Consider the following 19,265-nt stretch of genomic DNA (forward strand, 5'->3'; position numbering starts at 1 on the left):
AACAGTGATGGTGGCATGGAACATGGAAGTGAAAAGAGGAGAGTTGGGATAACTTGTCTAAACTTGGTGATTGAAATAGCAAAGGAAAACCAAAATGGAGACGTAAAATTTGTTATCTTGGAAAGATAAACAAGAAATGAGGTACAGATAATAGTAGACAAACAATCAAATAAGAAAAATCTTAGCTATTTACTAAAAAATGGAGAGGAGACATTATTAATAGATTTCTAGGCCAAGATATAATACGCCCAATTGGACTAGATGAAGACACTAAGAGAGAATTGAGGGCTTTATGGGTAAAAGAGAAGCAGAGTTCCAGCTAAGGTTTGGTTGATATGGTTGCAAAAGAATTCTAGAAGTTTGATAGACAAATATAGGGCTATGAGGGGCTACGTTGGATAGTTCCCCTCTTCATATCTTTTCAATTTTCAATAATGTGTGGTAGAATTCCCTTGAATGTCATTTCCATGGATTGGGTAGCTATTAGTTTTAAAAGTCTAGGAGAAACTTCTATAGTCGGATAGTGAACTCCCAACCAGGGGAGTAATAATGATCTTTGATGGTTGCTGGTGATTCTGTACCAAATAGATATCAGAGGATTTATTAGAGACCGTAGGGGCCATATATACCATAGGGCTGTAGGGGCAATATTATATGAGCCTTGTCTAGACCATTTGGGATTGGGATGTTGCTCAAAGCCAAAATTCTAACCCCACTTGAAGGCCTTGAAGAGGCTCCTAGGCTATGAGAAGGAATAAAAGAGGCTCTTAGATTGGGATGGGCCCCAAATTGAAACTCTAGCCTTTTACTTGAAGGCCTCAAAGAGGCTTCTAGAGAATCAGAAGGTATGACATGGTTCACCATGGACAAGAATCTAGGGAAATAAGAATCTAGAGAAATAATGATGTTGGAGAGACTGTTTATGATTTTACGATGGCACAATATGATAACAAAGCATGCTTTAAGATGATAATGAATATTTGGTTACCTTTAAGAGTGGGTCAATAGGTGTTGAATAAGCTTTTCCTTACTAGGAAAGTAAAATGGTCAGCATACAAGAATTGCAAATTTGATCAACATGTGTGTGAAAACAGACCATGGAGGAAGAGAAGTGAGAAAGTCCAAGAGGATGGTGCTCTAATTTAAAAGGAGAAAAGTCTTTCCAATCAAAAGAAAGATGCTCACAGAGGAATTTGGAAGTAGAAACTAATTGTTTATGTGAAATGTGATTGATGATTGTACCCAGAATAATATCAATCAAGGTTCTGGAGAATTTTAAATGGAAGGACCATCAACTAAAGAAGCTTGGATAGTGGAATAATGAAACTCAAACAGATGTTAACCCTAAAGGCTCATTTTTTTATCCAAGGTTTTCAGGTTCACAATTCATGTTACTGGTTTTTTTCTCCATGTGTTTGCCAAATAGCACCAATATAAGATATATTAAAGAAAATGGAAGTGGGTTTTCGAGGTTCAAAGTTTGCTGGGAGAATGCAGAAGTTATGGTAGTGAAGCAGAATGAACGTTTTTAAATTAAGATATCTTTATAGTTGAAGTTTACCTGCTGTATTATCTGCAGCAGTAGAGCTGAAAAAAAATATGCCACAAAAGGGATTTTAATCTAGATATGCGTGTTTTGTTGGTTATGATGATATCTCTTTTTTGAGACCTTTAATTCTCTTGTTCTAGAAAGCCATGTAAAACACAAGGAAATAGTTCAACGTTTACAGAACATCCTGACGTTTACTAATTTCTTGGGTCAAATTAGAAGGAACCTTTTACTTTATATATGGGATAATGGCTTCATGTGTAAATGTTTTCTTATTGCCTATCAAAATAAATAAATAAAAATACAGAGGTCGTGTGCAGGTCCTTCAAAAATGAATCTGAAGTGTTGAATGGCAGCTTTGATTATCCTATACTCCATTGAACTTCATCTAGAAGAAAATGTTAATTTGGAAATCACTACTTAAATAAGAGTGTAGCCTATCTAGCTCAAGTACTTGCCTCAATATGGATGATTGGCAAGAAGGAAACGGAAAAATTAGAAATGAATGCATTGAGGAGGACGTAAATGTGGTATTAATTGAGAATGTTGTGAAAAAAAAAGTCAATTGAGATGGTTTAGAGGTGCAATAGACAACAGTGATCACATTCATGAAGAATAATATGGTGAAATAGGATTAATGCATCTGAAACCCCAATAGATGAATTGAATTATGATATATTTTGAGGGTATCATTTTCCTTCCTATTCCTTCAGGTTATGGGTGGTTGGACCATCAAAAGTTGAACTTGTGCTTGCTACATATTATGTCAACAATTTTAATAACTTGTTTTCTTCTTCTCATATTTCTATATAACTTAGAAAGTTCATAATTAGTATGTTGGTTTATTGATAACAATAATTTCTTGGTTTTTTAGAGTTCCAGATGTATAAATTTAACTCAACAACTGATAATAACGTTGGCTCACCCCTTTCATGGTTCCATGTGATTATAGGTGCTCATATCCTATCTGGGAATGTTTTTGAGCCTCGAGCATTGGATGAACTTCTCCCGGAATGGAAACAAGAAGAGGTGCATTTCTGTAGTTTGTGTTTTTTACTATGTTGCTTGTATTAAGAGAAGTTATAATCATAGTCTTGTAACTTAAAAATAAAGTTATCTTTTTCTTTTGTCTAATAATGATAATAATATTCTCAATACATAAAATAAAATATATCCTTTCTTTTGTTTGTTTGTTTTTTTTTTAATCAGAAATGAAATTCGTATTAGATATGGATTAAAATGCATGAGAAGGATGAGTAATCCTCCCCAATTATAAAAAATGATAATATATATATATATATGCAAGGATACCTATACATCAGGTTTAGTGCCACAAGGGAATATAAAGTTTAAGCATCTCCTCAATTCATAATGGTCAACACTTCTGCTTCCAAAAAAAAACTAAACAAAGCTCTTCTCCTTTCTATCCAAACCTTTTTGTTCTACATGTTGAATACTAGTTGAGTTGTACAACATTAAGAGAAATGCCTTTAAAAGCATTGGAACAAAAGGTCTAGAAAGAGGAATGGAAGTGAATTAGGTCCCAAAGAGTCTCTAACATCCTCCATGTATCCTAAAAAATCTTGACATTTCTTTTCCACCACACAATCCAAATCAATGAGACAAGGAATTTGCCAAAAGGTTTTGCCTCTAATAGAGCTCCTCAAACCCCTATATGACATGGTCATTGTGTCACATATACTCCTAGGTGGAACTTAATCCAAATCGGCTTGTTTGAATAATCTGCTCTATAGCTCCAAAGCCATCAAACAATATAAAAAAAAGATGATCTACGGTTTTTCTGCTGTGAGTGCACATAATGCACTAATCAAGACTAGGGGTTTCACAAAGTCTTCTCAATTGTAGTATGCCATGGGTATTTACCTTCTTGTGCACCACTAACCATTGCCCATCCTTTCTTGGTGTAATTTGCATTCTACTACAACACTCCAGTTACAGCCTGTTTGGCATCTTGAATGGAATATATTTACTTATTAAAAAATATAGATGAAAAAAATTTTCATGATCTAGTGTAGTCTGGATAGTGTACTTGAAGATTCCCAGATCATGGTAGAAAAGGGGATGAACCTACTTTCCTACTGATGCTTCATGTGTAGCCAACATGGCATAATAGCATCCTCTAACTAGGTCTCAAGTAGATTTTCCATATGAAAATAAACAAATTGGTTTTATTTTCAGTTTTTAGTTGCTTGAGTAATGTTCCAGAAGACCTTTCAAATGAAGAAATGCAATGATATATTTTGGCCAAACTGAATGTAGGTGGACATCTTCTTGATAATTCATATCCTAACACACATGCTCAGCTTCAGGGTTCTGACCATAAACCGTGAGAAAGAAACTGTTGGTGGTTAATCTACTTAAAATATACATACATACATACATACATACATACATATATATATATATATAGGCATGTTTTATTGCTGGTGGATCTGTTTTTGGAAATTGACAAACTTTATCTTCTGGTCGATTCTTATATGTTTTTTTTGCGACATTATTTGCAGGCACCAATCAATGTCCCTGTTTCTTCTGATAAATTTTGGCTTCTTACAAAGGATCGTGCATTTTCACTTCCATCCCCATTTGATAACAAAGGGAATTATATTATAAGGTAGTTATTTAATGTGCTTGTATCATGCCTTGAATATCCTATAAAAGCAAGTAGGTTCGAAATATTGACTGGCCAAAAAATTTCTGTGAACATGGCAAAAGCAGACCTCTGATTCTCTGTTATTTATTTCATTTTTCTTTGTGATACTCAATAAGTTACTGCATTTTATTCTATTGGACTCATTGAGAATGATTTTAATCTAGTTCATACCCTATTAGAAGTTTGGGATCCTCATGGGTAGAAAAAAATTGCAGTTGATTTGATAATGATCAAGGGACATTGCTTCATTGGTCCAAACCGAGGAATCCCTTAGAGATTTGTCTATGAAAAATATGAATTGGAGTTTGAAGAAAGTGAAGGAGAAGGAGTCCTCAACCCACAACAGTTTTATCAAGGAAAGCCACATCCTCATGCAGTCCTTTTTGCTAAAAAGCTATATGGCAGGTTTGATGTCTAAGTTGGAATTGAAAAAGCTTGAAAACTATTATTGCTGGGACTTCTTGTGTCATTTGTTGGAGAAGATGGATTTTGAACAAAGGTGGATTTCATGGATTGATTCTGTTTATGCACTGCTAGATTCTTGGTTATGGTTAATAACATTCTTGCAGGGTTCCAAAGCTCCTGGGGATTCACTTCTTCTGTTTCTTAGGTTTGATTATGAAAGTGCTGAGCTACTTCATTTCCGTGGAGGTGAAGTGGGCTTCTTTTATGGATTTTGGGTTTGGAGAAGGTAGAGTTGGGGATTGGAGGCTCATTTGTTGTCTGACGATGATAGTCTGTTATTCTGTTGCTGATGTGAGTGAGATTTTCCTAGCTGGGAATGTGGGGGTTTTGGCTCCTTTGCTATGGTGTAAGGTGGACCAACTCCCATCTACCTATCTGGAGATGAAACTGGGTGCTTCATTCGAATCTGGTGATGGTATATTGGGGGGCACGGAGGATGTGGACAGAGCAGCTGTGTTATTTGGATGTAAAGTAAGGAAACTCTCTACTACTTATCTAGGTTTACCCTTTGGAACCCCTCATAAATCGTGTAGAGTTTGGGACATTATAGAGGAGAGATTCAAGGAGGAAATTGGCTGCTTGGAAAAAACAATACTTGTCCAAAGGAGGAAGACTCATCCTTATTAAGTGCACTCTTTCAAACCTCCCGATGTATTTTATGTTGCTTTTTGTAATCCCAAAGAAAGTGAGAGTCAGATTGGAGAGAATTCAAAGGGAGTTTTTGTGAGGAGATTTGGAGGAGAGGAGGAATATCCACTTGGTAAGTTGGTCAGTTATTTGTAAAGATAAGAAGCATGGAGGGTTGGGGTTAAGGCACTTGGAGGGATTCAACCAAGCTTTATTAGACAAATGGCATTGGAGATTTCCCCTTGAGAGGAAGAGTTTTTGGAGGAAAGTCATTGTTGGAAAATTTGGGGAGGTGGAGGGGGATTGGACCACTAGTGAGGTGAAGGATTCTTATGGACTGGGCTTTTGGATAGACATTAGAAAAGGGTGGGAGGAGTTCTTTCTTAGAACTATTGTTCGTATTGGAAATGGTAGACACACGAGTTTTTGGTGGGACATTTGGGTTGGGGATTCTAAGCTGAAGGATGTTTTTCTTACCCTGTTTAGGATTGCAGCCCACAAATTTGCTACAACGGCTGATCTATGGGGAGGCAAAGGGATGGAGGTGGTTGTTGGGAGGTGCATTTTAGAAGATCTTTCCAAGATTGGGAATTGGAGGAGGTGACTCGTTTTTTGGAATATATTTCTGCGTTAAAGGTTCACGAAAGGGAGGATTCTTTAGTATGGAAGAATGATGGGAGGGAAAGTTTAATGTCAAATCGTATTACAGGTCTTTAAGGGTTGATAACAATTTTTTATTCCCAACTAAAGAGATTTGGGTTCGTATGCTCCTCTTAGAACTCCTTTTTTTGCTTGGGAATTAGTTTGGGGGAAAATCTTAACAGTAGATATGTTAATGAAGAGGGCATGACCCATGGTTAATAGGTGCAGCATTTGTAAAGACAGTGACGAATCGGTGGACCATATTTTGATTCATTGTGGTAAGACAAAGGAGTTTTGGACTTTGCTGTTAAAATCTTTTAGATTGGTGTGGGTGTTCCCGGCTTCAGTGAGAAATCTCCTCCTTGAATGGAAAATTAAGGGGCAAGAGAAGAAAATGAGAGCAGTTTGGAGATTGTCTTCGATTTGTCTTTTCTACTGTATTTGGGGAGAGCGAAACTGACGAACTTTCTAAGAAAAAGAGATGTCAGACCAAAGTTTGAGGAATCTCTTTTTTTGTTTACTTTTAGAGTGGTCTTAGCAGTTTTTGGAGTTAAACATTTCCTCAAATTTTTTGGGTGATCGGCATTGTGGCTAGCCTTCTCTCTCTAGCTCTTTCTTTTTTGCAACCTGGTTTGGCTCTCATTGTATATTGCATGTATACTTAGGGTGCACCCCCTGTTTTTGGCGTTTTCTTAATTCAATCTGCCTTTGTCTATAAAATATATATATATTGAGTGATAACTTGCTTTATAAAAAAGGCAAGTCTGTTAAAGGAGGAAGATTCACCCTTAGTGGAAGCACTTTGTCTAGTTTGTTAGTTTATTTTATGTCCTATTTTGTTATTCCTGTCTCAACTCTTATTTGTTTGAGGAAACTCCAAAGGGACCTTATTTCAAAATAGGAGGATGGTAAGAAGTCTTATTGAGTTCAATAGTCATTTATGTGCACCTGAAAAAAAGTAGGGAGATTGGGCATAAAAAATCTGCTTGTTTGAAGTCATTTAACAAGAATAAGGAATCTTCAAAACAGCAAAGAACAACAAGTCCTCAAGATCAATGTTTTGAAAGGCTAAAGGCGGTCTTGAGGCACTTTGCCTAAATGAGGTGAGGCATGATTCTCGGTAGAATGAGATGGTAGTGAGGAAAGGAAATGAAGCTGTACTCAGGTTGGCACAAATCTTTCTTATATACTTGTTATGTGCTGTGAGCCTGTGAATAGAAAAGGATATCTTCTGAAGGGGTCTTCTCTGCAACCGAAACAGAAAATTTTCCAAGTTCTTGTAATCAAGGCATGGGTTCTATTTGTAATGGTTGAGCAGAAAGGAAAGCAAAACACATTATGAGAGTTAAGCGATGGCAAGCAGAAGATGATGCCATGGAGGCTTTAGCAAAAGTTAAAGCTGAAGCTTGCATGGTACCTCTGAGGTAGGAGATTAGCTAAGATTAGTGGGGATGGTGAATCTAAGAGGTGGAAGAAGGTGGTTTGCTGTGGAGTCAAAATCCTTTGAAATTCTGATTGATGAAGTAGGAGGTAAGCTGAGAGGGTGCATTTGGGAGAGAAGCAAAGGAATAACCTCTTGGATTAGATTTGGAGACATTAGTCTCTGTAGGTTATTGGAAGGAATTGAGTTTTGCTGCAGGGGTAGAGATGATAGAGGTTGGTCCATCGTCTGGGAGGAGAAGGGAAGGAAGTACAATTTGGAGCGTCGTTCAAATCAGGCAGGAAGATTTCTGCTCTGTTCTGTGCGGGATTTAGAGGCAAAACGTTTTTGCTTAGTCTTTCCAGAAGGGAAGGGGATGACTGGGGGGTGGAATATTTTGGCAGAGAAGTTGAGAGAGGTTGGGGTAGTTCCCACTGGAGGCTCAAAAAATCCTGTGCTCGTTGAGGCACTGAAGAAGGAAAAGGAACCAAAACCAAGGACTTATGCGGAGGTAGCAATCTCAAAAATGGGAAGATTAGGAGATAAGGTTTGGCTGGAGTTGGGACAGAGGGTGAAGCCTGAAAGACTAGAGCAATTGGATCGCTGTTTAGTAGGTAGATGGGAAAATGAAGCGATCCCTCCCCCTGAGCTGGATTTTCTGAAAAATTGGGCTGGTCAAGTTTGGCTTCTCAGAGGAAAACTGAACATATCCGTATTGGGAAGAGGTCTTTTGCTTTTTGAGTTTGAACTGCTAAGTGAAGCCGAGCGTGTTCTGGAAAGAGGGAAGAGAAGAGTGAAAGACAATGCCTTATTTTTAGAGAAATGGCACCCGGAGGTGGGGTGTTTTTGTAATAAAGCCAGTGCAAACGAGGCATGGGTGAGAGTAGTAGGTCTCCCTCTTCATCTATGGAGCCGCGAGGTTTTTAAATTGATAGGTGATGGCTGTGGTGGCTTCATTGCAGTGGATGATAAAACGGATATTATGGCAGAAATGCAATGGGCTAGATTATTGGTGAAGGTGGTAGGTAGAGACTTACCTACATCTGTCCAGATTGTGGTTGGGTCGGGGTGTTTCTCAGTCCAGTTGTGGTGGGAAATCCCACCTTGGTTCTCTTAGGTGGTGCCGGCGGGATGTGTCAACGGGAAGGGCGTCACAGTGGAGGAGGAAGTCACAGGGAGTGGTTCTCGTGGAGTGTGCAGAGGAAGAGTGTTGGAAAAGGAGGCTCAGTCCAAGGTGCAGGCGGAAGTACAGTTCGAGCCGCCCTGTGGAAGGTCTTCTAAAGATGCCACAGGGTTCTCCTCTGATTCCGCTGAAAGGGGGTGTGGTTTGGAGGCGACTGATGGAGCAGACAACATAGGGAGTAGGGGCCTTGCAACCGGTACAGCAGTCAAAAAGGGTAGTTTCTTTCTTGGGTCTGAAGATATTAATGGTGGGTTTGCTCTTGGGGAGGCCCAGTTTAGAAGCGGGCTTGGGGAAGAGAGCCTTAAGTCAGCCTTTGAGGAAGCCCAGAAGGTTGGGCCGTTGCCAAGGCCCCTTATGTTAAAAGGGTGGCTGATGGGCTGTGAAGAGAGGCCCTTTTTCATTAAGGGCTCTTTTTCGGGCTGTGAGGGCTTACCCGATTTGGGCTTTGGGCTCGAGTTGGAGGGATTTAAAACAGTTAGGGCTCGTTCTTTTTCTGAGGTCGTGGAGATGGGGGAAGCAGAGGATTCGTCGCGAGGAGAGGATGCTGGGGTCGTCTGCTTTCCTGGAGGGGACCGGAGGGCTTCTGAGGCTTTTCCGACGAGTGCTAGAGCGTCGATAATTGACGAAGCGCTGATAGCTGAGGCATCCAGGTACGAGCCCTATTCCGCGGTTTTTGGGGGGGAAAGGGACCTCTTCTCTTCTACTCCTTCTTCTGGGTGTGACCGAGCCTTAGTGGTGGGAGATGTTTCTGGTTTGGATGTCGCCGCTGAAGGTGCTAGTAACCAAGCTCCATTACGGGCGGTGTTATCGGATGGTAATCCGTGGGTGATGGACTCAGAGGGGGAAAAGTCTATTGTGGATAAGCCGGAGGTTGGTGAGGAAATGCAAGATAGGGAGGATCCTAGTAGTATTTGGGATGAAAGTAACCTGTTGAAGTTCAGTAAGGCACTGGGGTTCGCGACAGAAGGCGTGGAAGGGGAAATTCTAAAATTATTGCTAAGACTGAAGACCAGAAGGGATCAAGGCAAGAAAAAGGAATCGTTAGGATTGACTAGGTTTGATCGAGAAGTTAAAAAGTTAGAATGGTCGGTTAATTACGATGGAAAGAGCAGAAAGAAAGGTTCGGACAGAAGAGGGGGGGACAGATCCTTGTGTTTTAAATGAAGATTAAGATCCTATCTTGGAATGTTCGAGGGATAAATGATAGAAATAAGAGGAAGCTAATTAAAGCCTTAATTAGTTCCCATAAAGTGGATTTAGTTTGTTTGCAGGAGACTAAAATGACTGAGATGTCTTTAGGGGTAGTGCGAAGCCTAGGTGTGGGGAGATTTCTGGAGTGGGGAGCCCTGAATGCCAGGGGGGCTGCGGGAGGGGTGGTAGTTTTTTGGGACAATAGAGTGTTGGAGTTAATGGGGATGGAGGTGGGCCTTTTTTCCATTTCTTGTCGTTTCAAGAACTGTGAAGACGGGTTCAGATGGATTTTTTCAGGAGTTTATGGTCCTACGATGAAAAGATATAGAGAGTTATTATGGGAAGAGTTAGGGGTCATCCGAGGGCTGTGGAATGACCCTTGGTGTATTGGTGGAGATTTCAATATGATCAGATTTCCGAATGAGCGTAGAAGAGGAGGGAGACTGACTCATTCAATGCGAAGATTCTCGGAGGTGATCGAGGACTTGGACTTGAGGGACCTGCCCCTTCAGGGGGGTCCGTTTACATGGAGTGGAGGGTTGAACAACCAAACCATGTCAAGACTTGATCGATTCCTGGTGTTGGAGGATTGGGAGGGCCATTTTAATGGGGCTGTACAGAGTACTCTTCCCAGGCCAGTGTCAGACCACTTTCCCATTCTCTTGGATGGGGGAGGGGTGAGGAGGGGGCCTGTCCCTTTCCGCTTTGAAAACATGTGGCTTAAGGAGGAGGGTTTTAAGGATTTGATGAAGGGGTGGTGGCAAGGTTTAAGATTCAGCGGGTCTTTTAGCTTCATCCTTGCAGAGAAATTGAAGGCTTTAAAGGCAATCTTAAAGTCTTGGAATAAGGTAGTTTTTGGGAAGGTGGCAGTGAATAAGAGATTGGCTTTGGACAAAGTGGATTTCTGGGATTCTCAGGAGAAGATGCGTACATTATCATTGGAGGAGCTGGAAGCCAGAAAGGAAGCTAAGGGGGACTTTGAGAAATGGGCTCTTATGGAGGAGATTTCTTGGAGACAAAAATCGAGAGAAGTGTGGTTGAGGGAGGGTGACAGAAATACCAGCTTCTTTCATAAGATGGCCAATTCCCATAGAAGGAGAAGTTGTATGACTAAGATTAAGATTAATGGTAGTTGGTTAACAGATGAGCAGGACATAAAGGGGGGTGTGGTTGGAGCTTTCGAGAACCTGCTAACAGATCCTGGGGATTGGCATCCATCAATGGAAGGTTTGGATTTTAATAGGATTGATGGTAAGGATGCAGCTTGTCTGGAAAGGGTTTTCACAGAGGCAGAGGTCTTCTCTGCTCTCTCAAATCTGAACGGAGACAAGGCCCCGGGTCCAGAAGGCTTTTCTCTCAGTTTTTGGCAGTTTAGCTGGGATTTTGTGAAAGATGAGGTCATGGGCTTTATGAAGGAGTTCCACGAGCATGGCAAATTTGTGAGGAGCCTGAATTCAACTTTCCTAGTCCTTATCCCTAAAAAACCAGATGTAGAGGACCTTAAAGATTTCAGACCCATTAGCTTGATAGGTGGATTGTATAAACTGTTGGCAAAAGTGCTAGCAAACAGGATCAAGAAGGTGGTGGGAAAGGTGGTATCTTCAGCTCAAAACGCCTTTGTTGAAGGAAGACAAATTTTGGATGCTGCCCTAATTGCCAATGAGGCAATAGACTCGATGCTGAAGAGAAATGAGAGTGGGGTGTTGTGTAAGCTAGATATAGAGAAGGCGTACGATCACTTGAATTGGAATTTTCTACTATTGGTATTGCAAAGAATGGGGTTTGGGGAGAAGTGGACTGGCTGGATCTCTTGGTGTATCTCCACAGCGACGTTTTCAGTTTTGATTAATGGCACTCCAGCCGGGTTTTTCAATAGTTCAAGGGGTTTGCGTCAAGGGGATCCTCTCTCTCCCTACCTATTTATTATCGGGATGGAGGCTTTTAGTAGGCTCATCCTTAGAGCAGTGAGGGGGGGTTTTCTTTCGGGCTGTAGGATACAAGGAAGAAGTGGAGACGGGGCTGTGGTATCACATTTGCTGTTCGCCGATGATACTTTATTTTTTTGTGAAGCTTCCCAAGATCAGATGACTCATCTAAGCTGGTTGTTGATGTGGTTTGAAGCCATATCAGGATTGAGGATTAATTTGGATAAGAGCGAGATTTTTCCGGTTGGGAGAATAGAGAATTTGGAGGCTTTGGCTCTTGAGGTTGGTTGTAAAGTGGGAAGACTACCAAATTCATACTTGAGGATCCCTTTGGGGGCAAATCACAAGTCCGTGGCCGTTTGGGATGGGGTGGAAGAGAGATTTCGGAGAAGGCTTGCCTTGTGGAAAAGGAATTATATCTCCAAAGGCGGTAGAATTACCCTAATTCGGAGTACTTTGTCAAGTATGCCCATATACTTGATGTCTTTACTTCGAATGCCAAGAGTGGTTAGTTTAAGATTGGAAAAAATTCAAAGGGATTTTTTGTGGGGGGAAGGAGCTTTGGAGAGGAAGCCTCATCTAGTAAATTGGGATTCTGTATGCTCGGACATAAGGAAGGGTGGCTTGGGAGTTAGACGTTTGTCTACTCTCAATAGAGCCCTTTTATGCAAGTGGAACTGGCGGTTTGCGAATGAAAGGGAGGCTCTTTGGAGGCAAGTCATTAGTAGGAAGTTCGGGGAGGAAGAAGGGGGTTGGTATACTAGAGAAGTTAGGGAGGGGTTTGGAGTAGGCTTGTGGAAGGAAATAAGGAAGGAAGGAGCTCTATTGCAAAACAAAGTTGTCTTTTCTGTGGGGAATGGTAGAAGGGTGAAATTTTGGAATGATAATTGGTGTGAGAATTTCTCTCTCAGTAATTTGTTTCCCTCTTTGTATGCCTTTGCTTCATCTAAAGAGGCTTGGCTAGTGGAGTTATGGGATCATTCGGGAGATGAAGGGGTTTGGAATCCTAGCTTTTCTAGGTCCTTTAATGACTGGGAGGTGGAGGGGGTGGAGAGATTACTTTTGACAATCCGGGGTAGGAGGCTTAATCCTCTTTTGGAAGATAGAATGCTGTGGAAAGAGACTAAAGATGGGATTTTCTCAGTTAAGTCCCTTTATAGTTCGCTAGCTTCAAGAAGAGATGTTCAGTTTCCTTATAGTAATATTTGGAGTATTTGTGTGCCTACCAAAGTGAGCTTCTTTGCTTGGGAAGCTTATTGGGGTAAGGTGCTAACCTTGGATCAACTTAAAAAGAGGGGCCGGTCTCTAGCTAACAGATGCTTCCTTTGCGGTATGGAAGAAGAGTCAATTGATCATATTCTTATTCATTGCTCTAAGGCAAGAGGGTTATGGGAGTTATTGTTTGCTTTGTTTGGTGTTACTTGGGTCCTCCCTTCTTCGGTTAGAGATACTCTTAGTGGTTGGTGTGGCTTTAAGTTGGGCAAGAAGCGTAGGAAGGTGTGGAACGCAGCCCCTTTGTGCATTTTTTGGGCGGTTTGGAAGGAAAGAAACAGGATAGCTTTTGATAATGAAGAGTTATCAATTCATAGGTTGAAGAATTCTTTTGTTTGTAATCTTTGGCTGTGGACTAAATCGGTTGTAAATGAGGGTCCTCTTCCTTTGATTAATTTTTTTGATTGGCTAGGCGCTAGTTGAGGGCGGGTATTGTATCTCTATTTCTTTTTGTGCCTATTGGCGCCTCTTGTATACATCCTGTATGCTTGGGTCAGCCTCAAGGCGCCCTTTTCTAATATATTTTTGTTGTGTGTTTGCCTATCAAAAAAAAAAAAAAATGATTCTCAGTAGAATGAGGCATAAACCTCAACTTAAATAAATAAATAATAAAAAAGATCAAAAAATTAAAAAATACTAATAAAGTCATAAGAAATTGAATAATAAAAAAGATATGAACTTTATAATGATAAAATTAATTATTTTTCATTGTTAATAGTTTCTAATTTAGTTCTTTTTTCTCTAAAAAAATTTAGCTCTCTCATGGGTTTATCAAATGTTTTTCAGCATTACTATTACTATCACTAATGGGATCTTCCAAGGAATATAATCATGTTCAATTGCTATATTATATTGCCTTTGTTGTTAATATCTATCCATTCATCCTTCTTCTTCGTCCACTAATTGTAGTGGTATCTTTTTTTATCTATCAATAATTAGATTTTATATGAGATCAACGATTAAGACAGTCACCAATTCTCTTATTTTTCTCAATCTCTCTTTTTTCCTTATTTAAAAGATTTAACCAAGTAGGGACCCAATACAAAACTCATGAAATCTATATCAAAAGTCCACAAACGCACAGATGATAGAACCCATTCAAACTTATTGAATATTAACACTTAAATCTCTTGTAAAATATATATCAAAAGCCAATAAAGGCCAAAACCTCTTTGAGGCTTAGGCCTCAACAACCTTGAGGCTATAGCCTCAAAACTATAAGCCTCAAGGCTAATTTGTAGAGCCTCACCTTGAGGCAAGCCTTGAGGCGTAAGCTTTAATTGCCTTTTAAAAGACTGCTCAAGATGAAAAAAAGAAGAACGTCCTCAAAATAACAAAGAAGAAGAATGAAGTACAAAATACAAAGACAAAGAGAACTACTCTAAATCCCAGTCTATATATCACAAGAGGTGGTACTTACCTCTAAAAGCTGTTTAACTAGAATATCAGCTCTCTTTCATTATCCAAAATCCCTCTCAGGTAGTTAGCATCCCAAAGGGACAAAACCCTGCCTCTAACCCAACTAATCATATTGTAAGAATTCCCTCTGATTTGGTTACAGCACAAACACAAAGCCTGCCCTTTCTCAAATTCTAGAAGGGCAAGAACCTCAAGCCATAAAGCCAAGTGACTACCTGCTAGCGTAGAGATGGCAAAAATACCGTCTCCACTATGGTCTCAGAAAGGTCCATCATTCTCCCGGGATTCTCAAGAAAAACAACTTGACAGCTTGCTCTATCATACTGTTATCAAGTCTCAGTTCCAAAGAAGCTGAAATCAGTATGCTGAAATTACTGGTGCAGCTCATATACTTGTTGGCTCTTTTTGCTTGTCTGTTGCTGCTAGAGATTGTTTTTGACCATTTAAGATGCCTTTTTATTTCTTTAGCTCTTTAGATGTGTTCAATTTTTAAAATTGCATTTTTCTCACAGTTCAAAGGTTCCAATTTCTTAGGAGGAATTTATATATTGCATCTTATTATGCAGTTTAAGTCAGTTAGTACGTTGGTTGGGAGGGAAAGCTGAAGAATTAGGAGTAGAAATATATCCAGGCTTTGCCGCTAGTGAGGTATCATGTGTTTTCTCAATATATCTAGTTGAGATTTTGATTTTGTTTTTGCCCTAAATAGGCATATCTAGCTGAGAACTATATCTATCAAAAAAGCAAAAAAAAAAAAAAATATATATATATATATATATATATATATACATATCTGAGAATTATGGACTTTGTGCATTTACAATTTCCAATACTGGCAGATATTATATGATGCAAACCACAATGTTATCGGCATTGGAACTAATGATATGGGGATTGCCAAAGATGGTTCAAAGAAGGATAATTTTCAGCATGGCGTTGAGTTGAGAGGTTGTTCTCTCTCTCTCTCTCTCTCTCTCTCTCTCTGTGCATTTTGGTGGCACATATGCTTTCATTATTATATGGTTATAATGTTTGGAGACTTGTTAAGGTGCTAGACTCCAAATGAGCATGAGTTTATGTCATTTCAACATGAGCCTGGCTTTGACTTTGGCCTTAGCTCAAAAAGGCTGATAAATTAGTTCCAAATTTGGAAAAAAAAAAAAAAAGACCCTCATCTTCTCATTAAAATAATAAAACTAAATTTAGAGTTCCTCTGAGATTTCTGATTTCTTATGTTCTTGTATTAACAGTTTTTATGTCCATATACGATATCTGGTTTCTTATGCTTCTTTTAGGTAGAAAGAGAAAAAACACTGTGCATGAGGCAAAGCAGTCAAAATCTGAACTGAACAACTATAAGAAGTCCCATATGCCCATTTATAAACTTACACGCCTATACATACATACGTACATACATATACATACACACACACACACAAAATGCTTTTGAAGATTGATATGATTTGCAAGTTTTTCTCTATGAAATTAACTTCCTCATATTGAAAACATTAGTGTGACATCAATATGCAGGACGTGTTACACTTCTTGCTGAAGGATGCCGAGGATCATTATCAGAGGTTTGTAGAAAGACCCTTATACCTGCAGTAGTTGCCGTAGATTTCTGAAGTTTCAAACCATGTTCTAATAGCAAAACTTTCACTTGTTTGTCTTATTGACAGAAAGTATTGAGAGATTACAACTTGAGAGAAAAAGCGCAAGCACAGCATCAGACTTATGCTTTAGGAATAAAAGAGGTAACCTTAACTCATCTTAGTTTATTCATCCATGAAGGAACACATTTTAAAAATTTAGCAAGAGAAATCTCTTTCTACTCCCAGATGTCAATCATGTCATAACAAATTGCTTCTGCCCCTGGTTTATTCCAAATGCCTGCTGATAAACACAGAAATCCTGATGACTTTTTTTATATGTTCTCCTCTATATTATTATCTATCAGTTATTCTTTAAACAGTGAGTTGTAATAGAAGTCTCAGAAAATGCTTGAAGAATTAAAGGCATTTAAAAAGTAGTAGAGCCTTAAAGATATGCCACTTTGATTCTTAGTTGGTGCCTCTGTTTACCTCACCCACCAAAGAAATTTTATAGATGGTTTTTCGGCTTGGAAGAGGGACATCCACTTGTTCTCAACCACTTATTCATAGCTTGTACCTGATCCTTGATTGGTGTCTCGTTCAGGTATGGGAAATTGATGAGGCCAAGCACAAGACTGGCACTGTACTTCACACCTTGGGTTGGCCCTTGGATCACAGGACATATGGGGGATCCTTTCTCTACCACATGAATGACAGACAGGTAAAATTTGCCCTGTCAAATGACTAAGTACTTCAAACTATGGACAGTATTCTTTTGTTGCTATTCCACAAATTTATCATGTGATTTAACGAGTACATAATTGTGAAATTTAATGGAAATTGGTTCACATAGTGTCTTATTGTGGTCTACTTCGTTGCTTGTATCCCCATGTATGTGTGTTCTCTCTCTCTTCTTTATTTTGGTATCTTTTTTTTTTTTTTTCTTTTTTCCCATCTTCTATTTCCTTTTGTGTATGTATTGCTTTTGTGAGGATGACTGGATTTGGTTTTCAGGTGTTTCAGTTTTTTAGAAATTTGAATTAATTGCTTGAGATTACCAGCTGGTTAATCTAACTCTTCTGAATTGTCAAATTTTAAAAGCATTTCTGTAGATTAAAACTGACATCATCAAATTGGATTGCTGATTAGATTCTCCTTGTAGGTTGTAGGAACATTGTCTGTGATTAAAATTATCCATGCAGCTGTATCTACACAGATGAACAGTGGACCTGGTCTAATTACTCTAGTATTCATTATCCATGTTCATCTGTCTAGAAGAAGTAGGTTGATATGAAACAAAGAACAATGAACACTAGAGAAGTGAATTTAAATCTCAAGATAATGTACCTTTGTATCAAATCTCAGGATTATTTCTTAGTCTCAAATTCCAAGTTCCACATGATATCCTTGACCTCATTATTGGTTTGCCATTATTTCATCAGACATTATATCATCAGGAGTTGTCATCTTAACATTGAAGTTCTTGAGTCAATAGAAGTGAACATTGACAGTAAGCTGAATGCTTTTAGCGCCTGTCATTTGCACCTGTTCCTTTGATAGTATTTTCATGTCATTCCTGGTGCCCTAGCAAGTACCATTACTATGCAACTTCTGAGGCACTACCAATGACATATGCTGTTCATTACAAGATTAATGATTTTGGAAGCTCATGTGGTGATATGTTCCTTGGTTGCAACACACAGGTTTCAATTGGCCTTGTGGTTGCTTTGAATTATCACAACCCTTTCTTGAACCCTTATGAAGAATTCCAGGTAAGTTTATAGTCTTTTTGTAATTAATGTTCTATATGTGTTGTTTCTAGTCTTTGTTTCTGTTAGAAAGTATTGGGAGTCAATATAATATGGAAATCATGATGTAAATTTTCTTTGGAATAGATCTTGATGTAATTTTAGAAATTGAGAGACCTTGCAGACCCTACTTTTTCAGGAGTTAGCTTTCTCTCATTTTCTTTTTTCATCCTTTACTTTTCCTTCTCAATATTCAATACATTAACATGGGTATAAAAGCTTGGCTTTCAAACGACCATAAGTTTGTACCTCTCCACTGTACTCTTCCATTTAAAAGCCTTAGTTTTCAATAACAGAAACATTAGTTTGAAGTTGATTTTATTGTAATTTAACTAATTTTTGGGGAGTTTATCTATTGACTTGTCCATGAAAATAAAAGATGGAACTAGCAGCCCCCTTCTACAAAATATTACAAGTGGAGTGAGTAGCTTGGGAAAATTCTCTGATAGCTTTCTTTTTATAATTAATCAGTATGATTTTGGGTCTACCAAAGTTCCTGGAAGTGTAGTGTCTATCTTAATTTGCTTGTAAGCATTTATCCATGTTTTGCTCCTGATTTCTTGCTTATCTTTCTATGTTATGTTTCCTTCTAATAGAAACTTAAACATCATCCTGCCATCAAACCTCTTCTCGAAGGTGGGACTGTTCTCCAGTATGGTGCTCGCACTTTGAATGAGGGCGGTTTTCAGGTGTGTCAGAAACCTTTTTTCCAGTAATATTTAGAGGAAATGCTCAAGTACCATACACATACACACATAGATGTATTTATGTATATGTAATTATTTGTGTGTGTGTGTGTGTTTGTGTGTGTATGATATTTAATGTGTAAATTTTCATGTGTCTGGAAACAACTTTATAGTGTGATCCTGAGCACTCAATTTATAAAATTTTACTGGATGGTGAAATGTAAGAATGGTCCAATAATCAACTGGTTACGGAGTGGTGCTTTTGGGTTATCAATTAAGTTGTTCCATGACATGTGCAGCTGAGTAGATTACAAGTGGAGGGAAAAAATTTCTTCATGTCTTCCCAAAATGTTTCAAGCGTTCATATGATTTGATTGTAGAATTTTCAGTATTTTATAACAAATATGAATATGATGCTAAGTTAAATTTCAGTCTATTCCATATCCAGTTTTCCCAGGTGGAGCAATCATTGGATGCTCAGCTGGCTTCCTAAACGTACCAAAGATAAAGGGAACACATACTGCAATGAAATCAGGTAATAATCGCAGAAATCTCATTGGCTGATATATTTGGAAACAACAAATCTGGATGATGACATTTTGAATTAATACAAAATTTTCATTACTTGGCAAATTTGCAGTGTCAATAACCGTCTTTTTTTTCTTTTTGGCAACTATTAGGATTATGTTAAATTAATAGAAGAGTATGGTGAAGGTACTCTTCATTCTAAACAACCAGGAGTACAGAAGTTCCCTCAACACACACAGTTTGGTGGAGGGAGTAACACACACACACACACACACATACAAAAGGAG

At 38.8% G+C, this 19,265-nt stretch overlaps 1 protein-coding gene across 1 annotated transcript in view; it reads left to right on the forward strand.

Annotated features, from left to right (window-relative positions):
- Positions 1-19,265, forward strand: part of LOC117914741 (electron transfer flavoprotein-ubiquinone oxidoreductase, mitochondrial) — a 28,028-nt gene that overhangs the window by 1,130 nt on the left and 7,633 nt on the right. The window contains exons 2-11 of the mRNA XM_034830197.1: positions 2,502-2,578; positions 4,075-4,181; positions 14,931-15,012; positions 15,204-15,312; positions 15,895-15,941; positions 16,044-16,118; positions 16,561-16,677; positions 17,660-17,728; positions 18,361-18,453; positions 18,883-18,985. Of these exons, the coding sequence (XP_034686088.1) occupies positions 2,502-2,578; positions 4,075-4,181; positions 14,931-15,012; positions 15,204-15,312; positions 15,895-15,941; positions 16,044-16,118; positions 16,561-16,677; positions 17,660-17,728; positions 18,361-18,453; positions 18,883-18,985 (879 nt within the window). The remainder of the gene's footprint in view (positions 1-2,501; positions 2,579-4,074; positions 4,182-14,930; positions 15,013-15,203; positions 15,313-15,894; positions 15,942-16,043; positions 16,119-16,560; positions 16,678-17,659; positions 17,729-18,360; positions 18,454-18,882; positions 18,986-19,265) is intronic.

The sequence above is a fragment of the Vitis riparia genome, chromosome 5, assembly GCF_004353265.1.
Source record: "Vitis riparia cultivar Riparia Gloire de Montpellier isolate 1030 chromosome 5, EGFV_Vit.rip_1.0, whole genome shotgun sequence".
In the NCBI taxonomy this organism is placed as follows: Eukaryota; Viridiplantae; Streptophyta; class Magnoliopsida; order Vitales; family Vitaceae; genus Vitis; species Vitis riparia.